Genomic DNA, 14,816 nt, shown 5'->3' with positions numbered 1-14,816 from the left:
AGATAGACCCCTGTGATGAACAGAGTCTGCTACTGCATTTGGATGTACTCCATCTTCAATTGGATGTAAATACTTTTTGGCACATAATGTTTTCTAACAGCATCATGGCCTGCTTGAGAGCGTCTACCAGCTGACTAATTCGCTCGAGGAGCTTCTTCGAGGGGTTGGCTCCGACAACAGGAGCCAGCCGGGGATAGCGAGCACGGTATAAGGCGGCGGACTAATCACTCAATCATCTTTTCTACACCAGGAAGAAAACCCCCCATCAGCTCAGACGAACGGGTATATTGGCCACGAGCTCGCCCTCGCGGCCAGTCCCATTGAATGGGATGGTGCTATAACTAATAGAAACACTCTAGTCGTGGTGGTACATGGGGATGGGGCCCGCCTGACTAATGTCCGACGACGGCCAGCTTCTCGTACACCAGCCTGCGGACCATCTGGACCGTGTCGGTCTCCCAGCCGGCGGCCTCGACGCTGATGCGGCCGGCGGTGGCGGCCTTGCGCACGATGACGGCGTTCTGGACCAGCAGCGTGCCCTCGCCCATGAACTCGGTCGAGTAGCCGCTGTCGCGGAGGTCCTTGCGCAGGTTGGCGAGGCGGAGGTCGCCCACGTGGAAGGGGGCCACGGCCTGCGTGGCGACCAGGCCTGCGGTCGCCAGCGCGGGCGGGATCTCGAGGACCGGGTCTTTGGTCTCGTCCGTGACGCTGAGGCGGCCGACGAGGGTGGCGATCCTGACGCCTCCGACATCCTGCCATTTCAGGCCCTTCACGAGCGAAGGGGCCAGGCTCACGGTGTAGGAATTCGTGTCGGCGGACGCATCCACGGACGACCCTATGTCGGGCGTGAAAATATCGAGCGGAGCCTGGATGAGTTTCGGCAGGTCCGTCGACAGCGCATCAGTTTCTGATGAGGTTCCACCCGTGAGGACGAGCTTACGCGGCTGGATCAGGGGGATCAGCATTTGGAGACTGCGCTGGTCGTGAATACCGCTAAAGTCGATGAAAGCAATGTTCAGATTCACAGTGATCTTTTCGGTGGTGATCGTGAGCTTGTATGGACCGGTTGACGTGTCCTCTTCCTCCTCGGGAATATCATCCAGCTCGTTGTCTACTGGGCCGTCGGTAAGGGCTGTTTCGAACTCATCCGAGACGCGCTCAAGCTTCTGCTTCTTATCGGAGCCTGCGGCTTGCCCCTTGCCTGGAGCCGAGTCGGTCCACTTGCGCTTCTTGCCCAGATTGGCATCGGAGTCAGCTTTGCCTTCATGGTCTCCTGAGTGACCTTCGTCTTGTTGATCCTCGGTCTTGAGGAAGTCCTCCACACGGATCAGATCACCGTAATCGTCACCACGCTTCTTCGACACTGGGTAGGGAAACAACGCATCTCGGCCGGACTTTCCTCGAAGGTCATAATCGTATGTGCCCTTCTTTTTAAGCAAGATATTCGGACCCAAGTCCTCATCGGCCAGAGCGGCCTTCTTCCTGGTGGCACGGCCCAAAGTGGCGGCCACGTTGAGGACTTTGCCTTGCTGGTGCGTCTCTGAGTCTCCAGACTCGGATGAAGATTCTGAGGAGGCGTCGTCAATGTCCAACGTTGTGTCCAAGGCCGTAGCGCCGCCGGTTTGGGTATCTTGTAATTGCCGCTGTTGGGCAAGCCAGAATCGGTAGACCGCAAGGTCATCCCCTTCCAAGGGCACCCTCTGTGCATTTCTTAGCTCTGTTTCCCTCCCCGAGCCAGGTACTTGGATGAGGGCCCCGTTAGTCCCAATGCCAGACCCAACCGTGTCGGGGCCGTGCTTCGCGTTTTCTGTCACTGCATCTTTCCACCATCTGTAAAACGTAGCAGCCGGGGCGGTGCTGCCCTCTGCTGGTGGCGAAGGGAGCCCGGTCAGGATCAGCAAGTTTTTGGGATCTTGCACCAGGGCCTTGAAGACATCTTTGGAAAAGCCCCAGTCCAGGCTAGAATCGCTGGCTAGTATCACTTTGCCAAAAGCAGCATCCCGTTGAGAGGAGATGACCTTGTCAACTTGTCCTCGCCTATCCAAAAGCTTCAAATACTTGAAGTCGAACGGGCCTCCCTGCTTCCCTGGAGTGGCGTTTTCGGTTGCGCCATTGGTCTTCTTGGAGCCGTCGGCCGTTTCCTCGAATTCCTGCACGATCCGCTCGTCCATCCATTCCAGCATACTCCTGGCATAACGCATGGTGCTGTGAATACTGCGGCCGGCGAGGTAAAGCTGGGCCGAGTGAAGCTTTCCGTCCTCCTTGGCCGCATTGCGCCGCCAGGCGTGCTCCATCAGGTAGGCCAGCTCCAAGACTCGGGCGCTGGAGTCGACCGGTATCAGGACAGTGCCTCCATTGGCTACGCAGCCCTCTATCGTCTCCAGGAGCGGGTCGTCTCTCTTGGCTCTCGGTAAAGACGGCTTCGTCGAGCCTTTGCTACTGCAGACAAGAGCCGTGGGCTTGCGCAACGACTCGATGACCTCTGTCCCTCCGCCGGCAGCGCCTCCCAGCCAAGCCGCACCTGCGTAGACATTTTCGCGGCCCTGATTCCAGTCGACCGCGTAGACGATGGACTCTAGCCCGTGTTGGATCTGCCATATCGTTCCACCGAGCGTGCTGCCCGAGTTGTATGCCGTGATGGTCAGACCGTTCAGGGGCGGCGAGAAGGGCGAGCCGAGAGGCTGGTGTGGCTGGAGGTACTTGAGGGAGTTCACGAGGGAGAAGTACTTGGTGATCTCCTCGTGGTTGGGCGGCTGTAGGAGGATGTTGGACTCGGATGCCTTGGCCTGGGCGTTGTAGGAGTACGAGACCTCGTCAAGCGAGGCCTTGGGGATGGTGGTGGCGGCGAGCGGGGTGGAAGCATAGAGTTCCTGTAGCAAGGTGCGGCCGAGCGAGATGACGGGAGTGGTGGCGTATACGGGGATGCGCGTGAAGAGCGGGATGTGCTTGCAGCAGTGGGCGAATGCGCCGAGGTGTGAGAGCGTGGCGTGGGTGAGGAGGACGAGGGACAAGGTAGGGACTTGTCTGCGACATGGTCAGCACCGTGACGGCGATCTCGGTATACCCGCCTGGGGCGTGACTTGTTACTAACTTCTCGAGCTCCTTCAGCGTCTGGGGGTCGAAGGTCTCGTCCCAGCCGACGTCGACGAGCACCTTGATGCCGCCGTCCAGCTCGAGGATGGACTGGACCGCAGTCGAGTCGGACTTGGCGCCCTGCAACGGGGTGAAGGTGAACATGGTGCAGTGGCTGCTGGTGTGCTGGTGCGGCCAAGCGCCGCTCTACCCGGGTCGAGGCAGCAACGATGGGAACAGCCGCAGACGGTGAGGCGACGCGAACAGAGATATACCCACGACGAGGGAAGCTGGAATGCGCGAGGCTCGGTAGGTAGCCAAGAGCAGTGACACACAGCAGCGGCGCGTGCCACTGGCTCTAGTTCAGAAATGCATGCACTGGGCTGTGAGGCGTCCACTCAGCTCAGCTCGGAGGGTTCGTAGAGTGCTGATGCGCCTGGATCCACGCGACTGGCGGCGCTGCTTGGGAGGGTGGGAAGTGAAGCTCGAATCCTGCGCGACGACATGGACCACATACGATCCACTGTGGTTTGGTGTAGGTAGGTATCTAGGTAGGTACCTCACCTCACCTCGCCTGACCTTGCCTTACCTGCGGTCCAGTGCAGCTGGTGGGCAAAGGTGGGCTCTAGCCTCTAGGCCAGGTACTCCAGGGCAGTTTAGCGCATGAGATCACGGCCGCCGACCCCCTGCAGACAGGCACCTGTAGGCTCCCCTGCAGGCTCGCCTGTGCTATGGTAGTTACCTAGGCAGGCTCTAAGCTCCCTGGAGCACCGGGACTGGGTGCTGCTGTTCGGTGGTTGGCCCAGCCGCGCGACCTGGAGCTCTGGGGGCTCGCTCTGGGGCCCGAGCAGCCGCCGGCGCCTGTTCGGGGCGGGAAAAACCCGGCCGGAGCATGGCTCACAGCTGTCCAGTTCAGTGCAGCGTGGTGGTCGAGGGTCCCGAGGTCCCGTCTGCAAGCAAATGCCAAATGCAAATGTGGCCAGACGGGGACCATCCCACCAAGCCCACACACAGTATTTAGTCTGGGCCGACGACAGGGGCCACCCCCCAAGGGAACATCCCGGCCAGCGCCATTGAAGGTGGGATTCCGGCCAGAGACGACAGATCTGGCTTATTTCTCTGGAGTCTGCTGAAGACCGATCCGATCGCCAAAAGCGAAACCATCACCACCACCGCTCGACGCCCTGCCGCCGCCGCCCCTCTGCTCCCCTCTGCTCTGATCATGGGCCGTCCCTCCTTCTTATGACTTGATTGCTGAGCATCTCCTATGTCCAAGTGCTCTCCCCCCCGTCCGACGCCTCACGCCTCACGCCTCCACCAAGTACACGATAGACCCCCGTGCATGCAGCGAACGTGATACCCGAGACGAGAAACCCAATCGACATGGCCGACTACTCCATGTACCACGCCCTCGGTCAGGGCGAACAGCTTGACCCCAACGACCCCAACAGCCGGACCCAGCCGGCCGCTCCCCAGTTCGCGCCTCCCATCGCCCAGCAGCAGCAGCAACAATATGGCGGCCACCCGTACGGCGCGTCGCCCCAGCTCCAGGGGCAGCAGCAACAGTACATGGGCGGCGTCCCATCCCCGGCTGCCGCTCCTGGCTACGGACCGCCTCAACCCCACGGCCAGGGGCAAGAGCAGTACGGCGCGCCGCAGGACCTAACCTCGCAGATGGCTGGCTTGGGCATCCAGGATGCGGCGCAACACACGGCCCGGAGGAAGAAGAAGGACCGACATGCTTTCCACACCGTCGAGGCCCCCGCCGGCTCGTCCCAGGCCTTCAATGGCATGCCGCCCGCTGGAACTCCCCAGACCGCCTTCCTGAACGCCGATCCGTCCGTCGCCGCCGGTGGCCAGTTCCTCGGCCAGCCCGTCACCCCGAACCAGTTCGGAAACAGCCAGTTCCCGGCACCGGTCAACCCGCCTTTCAATCCTGCTGCCGCCTCGCCGGCCGAGTTCGCCGCTCGGAACGGGAGCGCCGACCAAGGGCCGCAGGCTGCATATGTGCCGGCTTCGGGAGGTGGCCAGGTCTCGCCCGACGACATCCCCAGTGTGCCCATCTCGAGAGACGTGCCGCAGCAGCATTTCCTCAACAATGTCTACCCGACATTTGAACGCCATGTTCCTCCCCCGGCCTCCATCTCCTATGTTGCCTTCGACCAGGGCAACTCGGCCCCCAAGTTCACCCGCCTGACCATGAACAACATCCCGGCAAGCAAGGAGGGCCTCAACAGCATGGGGCTACCGCTGGGACTCCTTGTCCAGCCCCTCGCCAAGCTCCAGCCCGGTGAGCTGGAGATTCCACTGCTCGACTTCGGCGACCAAGGCCCTCCGAGGTGCAGGAGATGCAGGGCATACATCAATCCATTCATGATGTTCCGATCCGGTGGCAGCAAGTTTGTCTGCAACCTCTGTACTTACCCTAATGATACCCCATCCGAATACTTCTGCGCCACCACCCCCCAAGGCGTCAGAGTCGACCGAGATCAACGGCCAGAGCTGTGCCGCGGCACTGTTGAGTTCACTGTGCCCAAGGAGTACTACACCAAGGAGCCTGTCGGCTTGAACTGGCTGTTCCTTATCGACGTTACCCAGGAGGCTTTCAACAAGGGTTTCCTCGAAGCCTTCTGCGAGGGTATCCTGGCTGCATTGTATGCACCCGATGGCGACGACGACGAGAAGGACGAGAACGGAGAGTCGAAACGGAGGTTGCCGCCTGGTGCCAAGGTTGGGTTTGTGACCTACGACAAGGACATCCACTTCTACTCCTGCCATGTAGGTCTCTCAATCCGTGCTTTTGCCATGTCAGAAACATGCTGACCTCTTCCCAGCCCTCGCTTGAGCAGCCTCAGATGCTGGTCATGCCCGATGTGGAAGATCCCTTCGTACCCCTGAGCACGGGTCTGTTTGTGGATCCCCACGAATCCCGGGCTGTCATCACCTCGCTCCTGACGAGACTTCCCACCCTTTTCTCCAGCATCAAGAACCCAGAGCCTGCATTGCTGCCGACCCTCAACTCGGCCCTCGCGGCTCTAGAAAAGACCGGTGGCAAGGTTGTCTGCTCATTGTCCTCTCTGCCAACCTGGGGCCCGGGTCGTCTCTTTATGAGAGATGATGGCAAGCACCCCGGCGGCGAGCTTGACAAGAAGCTCTACAACACTGAGCACCCCGGCTGGAAGAAGGTCGCAGAGAAGATGGTCGCCGCCGGTGTGGGTGTCGACTTCTTCCTGGCGGCCCCGTCTGGCGGCTATCTTGACGTTGCCACCATTGGACATGTCTCCTCGTTCACGGGCGGCGAGACATTCTACTACCCGAACTTCGTGGCCGGCCGTGATAACGCCAAGCTTTCCTTGGAGATCAAGCACACCGTCACGAGAGAGACCGGATACCAGGCTCTGATGAAAGTACGTTGCTCCAACGGCCTGCAGATCTCCAATTATCACGGGTTCTTCCAGCAGCACACATTTGGCGCCGACCTCGAGATCGGCGTCATTGATGCAGACAAGGCGATTGGCGTTACTTTTGGCTACGATGGCAAACTTGACGCCAAGCTGGATGCTCACTTCCAGTCCGCCCTTCTGTACACGACGGCATCCGGCCAACGCCGCGTCAGGTGCTGCAACGTTATAGCAAGCGTCAGCGACGTAGCGAGAGAGTGCGTGAAATTCGTCGATCAGGATGCTGTGGTCTCCATCTTGGCCAAAGAGGCAGCCACGAGCCTAGGATCGACATCTGTCACCTTGAAGGAAACGCGGCAACAGCTGACGGAGAAAACGATCGACGTGTTGGCAAGCTATAGGAAGAACTTCACGTCGCAATCGCACCCGCCTGGTCAGCTGGTCATGCCGGAGAAGCTGAAGGAATTCTCCATGTATATGCTTGGTCTGTTGAAGTGTCGTGCCTTCAAGGGCGGCAATGAGAGTTCCGACCGCAGGGTACACGAGATGCGTATGTTGCGCTCTCTCGGACCCGGCGAGCTCAGTCTCTACCTCTACCCACGCATGATCCCCGTCCACAACCTAGCCCCTGAAGACGGGTTCCCTGACGAGAATGGCCATCTCAAGGTGCCTCCCGCCATCCGAGCATCATTCTCACGAGTTGAAGCCGGCGGCGTATATCTGGTGGATAACGGCCAACAGTGTCTGCTCTGGTTCCACAGCCAGACCTCTCCCAACCTCCTCGTGGACCTCTTCGGCGATGGCAAAGATAGTCTGAAAGCCCTGGACCCCTACAGCTCGAGCCTCCCGGTCCTCGAGACCCACCTTAACGCCCAAGTCCGTAACATAGTCGAGTTCCTGAAGACGTTACGTGGTTCCAAGGCCTTCACCATCCAGTTGGCGCGACAAGGCATTGATGGTGCCGAATATGAGTTCGCGAGGATGCTGGTCGAGGATCGAAACAACGAGGCGCAAAGCTATGTGGACTGGCTTGTCCACCTGCACAAAGGTGTCCAGCTCGAGGTGAGTTAATATGCCGTCATTCTAACTTCTCTCGTAGGGGTATTTGATCCACACTGGTTTTGCACGCTACCTTGAAGTTTCCAGTGAAACCCAAGGGGAGCAGCGCTCCACGTTACGAGTGGCCAAGACTCCCAACCCCAACCCCAACCCTGTGATACCCCATTTCCTTCAAGCTGCCTTGATTAGACCCAAGCTCTTGATAACGGACCTGCCACGCACTAGCTCAATAGCAAACGCTGACATATAATTGCGGAATCAACAGCTCGCTGGTCAACGTAAGAAGGAAGGCGAAGAAAACCTAGCAAGCTCTCTAGGCAATTTCAGTGGGCTGAGACCATCGTATTGGTGAGGGGGTGTATCTGGCGGCTCATCGTGCGACATGATCTCGTGATAACACATCACGACCGGTTGGACTCTGGGGCAAGATGACTGAAAAGAAACGAACATCATGAACGAGAAATATAAACCTGATATTCCTCATGCCATGCCACAGTGTTTTATCGCATCACATCCAGCGGCTGTCCCGCGCGCCTCCTTGTAGTAACTACACCTATTTACCGACCGTTGAATGATCAACTGTTTGACTAGAGGACCGCACCCATCCATTGATCAGAATCCAGTCGAATCTATTTCAATCATTTGGCACGTGCAACTCAGAGTTGAGCGTTGTTAGCCGTTGCTACGCGCCAAACGAAGGCAATAAGTGCTGCATGATTGCTACCTCGATCTCCAACCTGCGCTAATGCACCAGCGCTGCAAGCAGCAGGACAACGCCTCCATGGCAGGGTATTCCGGAAGAATGCGAACCACATGCAGGCCATCTCCGTACCCGATGGGCCGGATAGAGACTCGTCTCCAAGCTCCCAAGAGGAAGTACCCCGCATTACTGGCAGACAGGCAGGTGACGGGCAATACACGGTCCTTCAGATGGCTGGTGTTGATGGTACACCCCGGAGGGCCCAAGGGTCGCCAATGCGGAGAAACTCCGTGACACCCATGCGGAGCATGCTGGGTTCGGGGTAAACTTCTCACGAATGCCATTGCCAATCCGGGAGCGAGGGCCTTGGCGGCATCGCGTCCCGTTGGACAGGCCCAATATACACAGGATGACCTCATATTCCGTGCGTTTTGGCGGTGGCGGCATGGTATTAATATGGCCGGGTTTCCAATGTCGCAAGCGCACACGCCTAAGGCTCCTCTCGCGCGGAACAAGGAGACGCGACTGACGACAAGTCATCGTGTGCGGCGGATATACTACCAGTCTTTGGACCTAATCGTAATCCAATAGCCCACCGAGCGTCCCCTCCCTCGCTCGCACCTTAGCCCAACATGCGCGGTCAACACGCTTGGGGCCTCCTCCTGGCGGCCTCGGCTGCCGCCGGCAAGTACATCGTGCCCGGCGGCCGGTGGCGCGACACGGACGGCGAGCTGGTGAATGCGCACGCCGGCAGCGTGGGCTTCGACGAGGCCTCCGGGAAGTACTGGCTCTTTGGCGAGTACAAGGTCGAGGGCCAGACCGAAGGCGGCGGTGTCTCGGTCTACAGCTCGGAGGACCTGGCGACGTGGGAGAGCCATGGGCTGGCGCTTGGTGAGTCTTTGACTTGAATCTGGGTGTAGTGATGGACTTGGAGGACTCAGTCGCGTTGTAGGGTGCACATGCTAGGCCTAGAGTTGAGCGTGCTGGGCAATAGTATGGGGAGGGAGGGAAAGAACGGAGATCACAGGAAGCTTTCTAAGGAGTTGGACTAATACTCGATGATAGCACCTATAGAGGGTCACCCATACATCGCCCCATCCCACATCATCCAGAGACCCAAGGTGGTCTACAGCAGTATCTCCAATGAGTACCACATGCACTGGCACGCGGATAACTCGTCGTACGGCCTGCTGCTGCAGGGCTACGCGACATCGCCGACGATCCAGGGGCCGTACACGTTCGCCAACGCGACGTCGCCGCTGGGCAACTGGAGCCAGGACTTCGGGCTGTTCACCGACTACAAGGACGGGCGGTCGTACGCGCTGTACAGCAACGGCGACAGCGCGCAGGGCCGCGACGTCTACCTCAGCCGGTACGACGAGGACGCGGCGCAGCTCGAGGCCGTGGTGCACCGGTTCCCCAAGTACGACCTGGAGGCGCCGGCTATCGTGCAGACGGAGCGCAGCTACTACGCCCTCATGAGCCACAAGACGGGCTACCGGCCCAACAACGTCGTGGCCTTCCGCGCCGACAGCCTCGCGGGGCCCTGGAGCCAGCCGTGGATCGTGGCCCCGCTCAACACGCGCACCTTCAGCAGCCAGAGCGGCAACACGCTCACCGTCCGCGGGTCGAGCGCCACCACGCACCTGTACATCGGCGACCAGTGGGACTCCAACTCGCTCTGGGAGAGCCGCTACATCTGGCTGCCCATGGCCATCGACGACGAGCGGGGCGACCTGCGCCTGGAGTGGCACGATGTGTACGATCTCGACGTCAAGACCGGCGAGTACACGGCGGTCGAGGGTCAGACGTACTACGGCAAGGATGCGGAAACTGCCGGGGATGCGTATAAGCAGGAAGCAGTGAGTCCTCCCCCTTTCCGTTCCTAGTGGAGATGAGAGGAAAAGGGCCTCACACTTTGTCATCAGAACTTCGCAAGTGACGGCGTGATCCTTACCGGTATCTACGGCAATGACAGCACCGTGACGTTCTCCGGGATCGAAGGCACTGGAAAGCCGCAGTGGGTCTCGTTCTACTACCAGAGTAAGTCTCAGTGTCCTGATCCCCATGCTGTGTTCCTCGTGAAAACTCACATCCGCTCTCTCTCTCCCCCAGACACGGACGACATGGGCTTCGGCGATCAGCCGGGCGGCAGCCCGGACCGCATCGGGGGTTCATGGCAGCTGCGGCGCATCAGCAGCGTTATCGTCAACGGCGACGCGGAGCACGTCGAGACGCTATTCCAGCGCGACACCCACAAGGGCATCCTCCTGTCCACGCCGCTGCAGCTGACCCTGAAGGAGGGCGCCAACAACACCATCACCGTCGGCGGTCTGTCGAACGGCTTCGACTTCAAGGGCGCCGATCTGGACCGCATTGTGGTGTACCCGCCCGAAGAATAGGGGTGGGGAGCAGCACTCTGCATTAGAGACGCTACGTAGAGATACGTAATCGATAAAAGCAGAGCCTGGGTGAACGTTGATGCATGTTAGATCCCACTAAAGATCCAGAATTGTGAGCCTGTTAAGCCGCTTGCAAGTTATCACTTTACACTGTGGCTTCTCACCTTCCCTGTCCTATTCGCTCTACCAGGTCATCGATTAAGATCAGCCGGTCTAGGTCATGGTTCGTATCAACAACGGCGCAACTTCTAGTGTGATTGGTAGACTTAATACTGGTATTTGCTCTAATGGCTGCAGTCACCGAGGAGCTTCCTCTCCTGCTCTATGAGAGGTCACTTCGATGCATGAATTGCGGAACGCCTGTATGCCTTGTGACCTGTCTGCCTTACTCATATCAATCAATGACTGTGCCTTAAGTCGCTTCGGCTGATGTCGTGAAACTTATCAACGCTTGTGGGAAATCATTCACAGCTGCATGCGGCGTAGTTATGGCGTCAAAGATGACGAATGAAACTCGTGCCTTGCGCCACCATTCTATCCAGAGGATGAGCGGACGAGTCATTCGCCCTTGTATAAGGGACCGGACGGATCGCTATCCTTGTGCGGCACAGCGGCAGTCGGAGTCAACACGGCCTCGAATTGCGGAGTGGAAGGAAGATGGTGAGATTGTATTGGGGGCCGCTCGCGCCACTGAAGATTATTATGTGCCATAACTATCCTGTCGCGCGTGTAACACAAAGAGGCGCTTTATTGGCGGCACATAGACGCATCCCACTACCCCTGACCCAAGCCTTCAGCCCTACCAGTCCTACAGCCGAACGCGGCATTTGCCATTATCTTCTGCCAGACTCGTACAACCCTGCATCATGCATTCAACACCTGACCCTCAAGCCACGATCAAGACTCTGGCTCCCTTGCCGAGAAACTAGTGTGAACCAGATCCGCCATTCTAGATTGCCACAACGGCTTTCGATCGTCTATTTACCCCCAGCATGCATCCTCAGTTGGGGCGTCAGCGGCTAATTTGCATCCGCCGTCGGTGGTCGAGAGGCCACGCCTGATTTGTTCAGGGGATGGTGTTGTCGGAAGGGCTGTAGCGAAGAGACCATGGTAGCTCATGACAAGAGTGGCGAGAACGGCGGCAAAAAGTGAAGACTGCATATTTGCTAGGTCGATGGCGTTACTTGCAAACTTGAAATGGCAACGTTGTAGAGAATCGTGCCCTGAAAGGTCTTGAAAGCGCTGGATGTAGGACTGTAGGTGTGTGAATCTGAGTGCTGGTGACTTGTTCGTGTGGAAAATATAGCTTGACAGATGCTGCTTTTATACTTGAATTTGCCAATACGATGGAGCAGCCCAGGCAACGGGCACAGCGCAAGTACTTCCATTCTGGTACCGAGGAGATAGAGAGGAGATAGTTCGGTGAAGGTCCAGTGTCGTCCCATAATTCAGGTGTATTCTCGCGGCACAATAAGCTGGGATTATATTCCGCTGAAGCCAAGAACCTCTGGAACTTCGCACTAGCGGCACAATGGCTTATAATGATGTGCCGTGATAGCGCCTTGCATGAAATGTGCCTGCAGTGGCTGCTACTAGGGGCTGTGGAGTATCTGACATCGGTGTGAGTGGTTGATGGCTTGAGAGGCTTGCCTCATATATACCTAATACGACCGATTTGTATGAACACACCACGCGTATTAGTTTCTTGGCCACACTCGAGTAGCTACAACATGGTCTTGAGTGCGTCACGTGTAGAAAATGGGTACACATGATACTGTAAAGCGCTAGCCAAATCTCGGAATGATCAGATCCCCCATGGCAGGCTCGCTTGCGCCCTCGCACTCGGCAGAGGTTCTCTCTTAGGCGGGGGCAGCTAGTAATACTAGACGCATGGTGCGGGTGGTGCTGCGGCAACTGGATGTTACAATAGGTAACCAATGGGGGTGGCGAAGCAAACCTCCAGCTTTGATGAAAATGTCAGATTAATGCTTGTGAAAATGACATTTCTAAGCAAACAACTTGATGAACCAGGTACTATCAAACACATCTGGGAGGAGGACGAGAGCGGTTAAGAGCCAATCATATTCACGTCGATGCAATGAGGCCACAGGGGTTTGGTTCCACTGGGAAGGCTCTAGGGTGCACTGTCTGTAATCCTCAATGTTCCTGGTTTTCATGCTCCCACGAAAGCATGCCCGACATGACAGCTGCTGGGCCGCAAGCTAAGACAAGAAATCCTCCAAGAAAAGTCTTTCAAGCGAGCAAGTGAACCCATGCTTCATTCAACGTCGAGATACAGTTTAGAGCAAGGTTAATTGAATACCGGTTCTCCATCTTCTTACAATAGTTATAGTGCGTACTTGATTCGTGCAAACTCATAGAAGCTTGACATTTTCCACAAGAAATGTTAAACAAAGGGCAACATTTCCACTGGGTGTCGGAAAGACCCTAATTGGTGGGATATATTGCTCGTATCTGCGAGTGTTATCCAACGCTTGTAGTCTGGACAGTTCTTGAGAAGTGAACTATTATCGTGCGGTAAAGCTGGTTGTTTGCTATGGCCATCGTGAACATTGGGGGGCTGAGATGGGGCGCAGACGTAGTGGACCCACCTCATCACTCAGGGGTAGGCTTGGATGATGCATGCCCTCCGCGCCTATCGTTGGTAACCCCACCCGAGCAGTCACTTGGGAGCGAATTGTTGTTTAGGGATATCGCTGACATAATTCAGGTCCGGGGTTACCAACTTGCCGGGTGCGAATCACATCAACCGTCGGTTCGCGCGCTTAAGACCGGGGTTATACTCTCTACCAATCACCATGAAGCAATCGTGAGAGTGCACAACGCTTCCATGATAAGTGCAGCACACTCCGGTAGCAAAGGATCCTCTTCCCTGGTTCCTGGGATCAGCTCTGTGCAGCTTCAAGGCACAGCCTACGAATCCAGTGGTGAGGATGTAGCGAGGTCCGGGATTCGCACTAAACTACGCCTGTGCCGCAGTGGGTGTGGTTTTGCCAAGCGATCCGACCCTATGGCTGTTCGTCCTCCGCGGAAGGATCATCCGCCGTACCCATGGGACTGTTACAAAACTTTATGGAGTCAGGTTTAGACAGTCGCAACCAGGTTTGCATTCCGACGACTACCGCATCAAATCCTTTCCAAATCCTTTCACCAAAGATTTGTCACCAGCTTCCATTGACTAAGAGGGCCGCTCTCAAGATAGAAGAGCGCAGTTCGAACAGTTTCCAGTCCCACCCAGAGAATCGGTTTTGAATACGACAGAGAAGTCCTAGCTTGAAACCATGCGTGGTGATATACGCATCATGAAGCGCCATCACCTTTCTAAAATCGTGGTTGTGACCCTAGGTGACTAACTCATCCTGCCCCCTCAGAGCCCACATATGGATTGTATGTCAGAGCACCATGGCTTCTCTGATTTTTCGCCTTACCACCCCTCGATGTCTTCTGGGGTGAATGAATCAAGTGAATTAACTGAAGCCGTGATTATTTTCATCTTGCGACAACAAAAACGTAACCGATGGAAATCTAAGCCGATATCAGCGTGGCATGTTCCGCACGTTCCGCAATTCAAGGATTCTCTCAGGGAACCTGTCGCCTGCAATTGAACAGAGTAGTATTTTCTCTTGGGCCATTACATTCCGATCCAACTTCCAATTCATAATATTCCCTCGTTCGTGTGGACATGCCTTTGACGAACTCTCGCTCTGAATTGATCATGTGTTCGTGGCTACCATTAATCCTTAGCAAACTCTCTGATGCTCGTCTTTGAGCGAGAGAGCTTCGTACCTGTCGTCATCAAAGTGACCAGGTGCTCAAACGGCTGGTTCTGAGTTGGACTCGGTGCCTGAACAGTCTGGTAAAGCACAGCACTGCTCGGAGACCCAATATTGCGTCTAGCTTCCCAAGAGGGTGTAAATTCTGAAGACAGAGTCTATAAAGGCAAATGTTCGACAGTCAAAGCAATCCGCATCGGATGGACGGTGCTATGTAGCCACTGGCTGACTATGTCTGTATAGCGCGCAGCTGGCTTGCAGCTGGCCGTCATCTAACTTTCGGCCCCGCGATTTCAACGTCATTCCGCCTCATGCCGTTAGCGCAAGCCACGTCCTGTCGTGCCACCACCACAAGGCTACATACAAGGTCGCAACGAACCACCCTGAA

General features: G+C 56.9%; 3 protein-coding genes across 3 annotated transcripts; 2 read left to right on the top strand and 1 right to left on the bottom strand.

The window, feature by feature from the left end:
- Nucleotides 1-392: 392 nt before the first annotated feature.
- JN550_000597 (uncharacterized protein) lies at nucleotides 393-3,237 on the bottom strand (the record flags this gene model as incomplete). The annotated part of the gene is made up of 2 exons (XM_049317668.1): nucleotides 393-3,024; nucleotides 3,092-3,237. The coding sequence occupies 2 exons, from the start codon at nucleotides 3,235-3,237 to the stop codon at nucleotides 393-395; spliced, it is 2,778 nt and encodes a 925-aa protein (XP_049177886.1).
- Nucleotides 3,238-4,455: 1,218 nt separating this feature from the next.
- Nucleotides 4,456-7,544, top strand: JN550_000596 (uncharacterized protein; the record flags this gene model as incomplete). The annotated part of the gene is made up of 2 exons (XM_049317657.1): nucleotides 4,456-5,850; nucleotides 5,907-7,544. 2 exons carry the CDS (start codon nucleotides 4,456-4,458, stop codon nucleotides 7,542-7,544), a joined length of 3,033 nt encoding a protein of 1,010 aa, XP_049177885.1.
- Nucleotides 7,545-8,864: 1,320 nt separating this feature from the next.
- Nucleotides 8,865-10,634, top strand: JN550_000595 (uncharacterized protein; the record flags this gene model as incomplete). The annotated part of the gene is made up of 4 exons (XM_049317644.1): nucleotides 8,865-9,123; nucleotides 9,298-10,094; nucleotides 10,161-10,275; nucleotides 10,348-10,634. 4 exons carry the CDS (start codon nucleotides 8,865-8,867, stop codon nucleotides 10,632-10,634), a joined length of 1,458 nt encoding a protein of 485 aa, XP_049177884.1.
- Between the last annotated feature and the right edge of the window lie 4,182 nt (nucleotides 10,635-14,816).

Source organism: Neoarthrinium moseri (genome assembly GCF_022829205.1).
Source record: "Neoarthrinium moseri strain CBS 164.80 chromosome Unknown scaffold1_Wmoseri_CBS_16480, whole genome shotgun sequence".
Lineage (NCBI taxonomy): Eukaryota > Fungi > Ascomycota > Sordariomycetes > Amphisphaeriales > Apiosporaceae > Neoarthrinium > Neoarthrinium moseri.
This window is presented reverse-complemented; position numbering and strand designations above follow the sequence as displayed.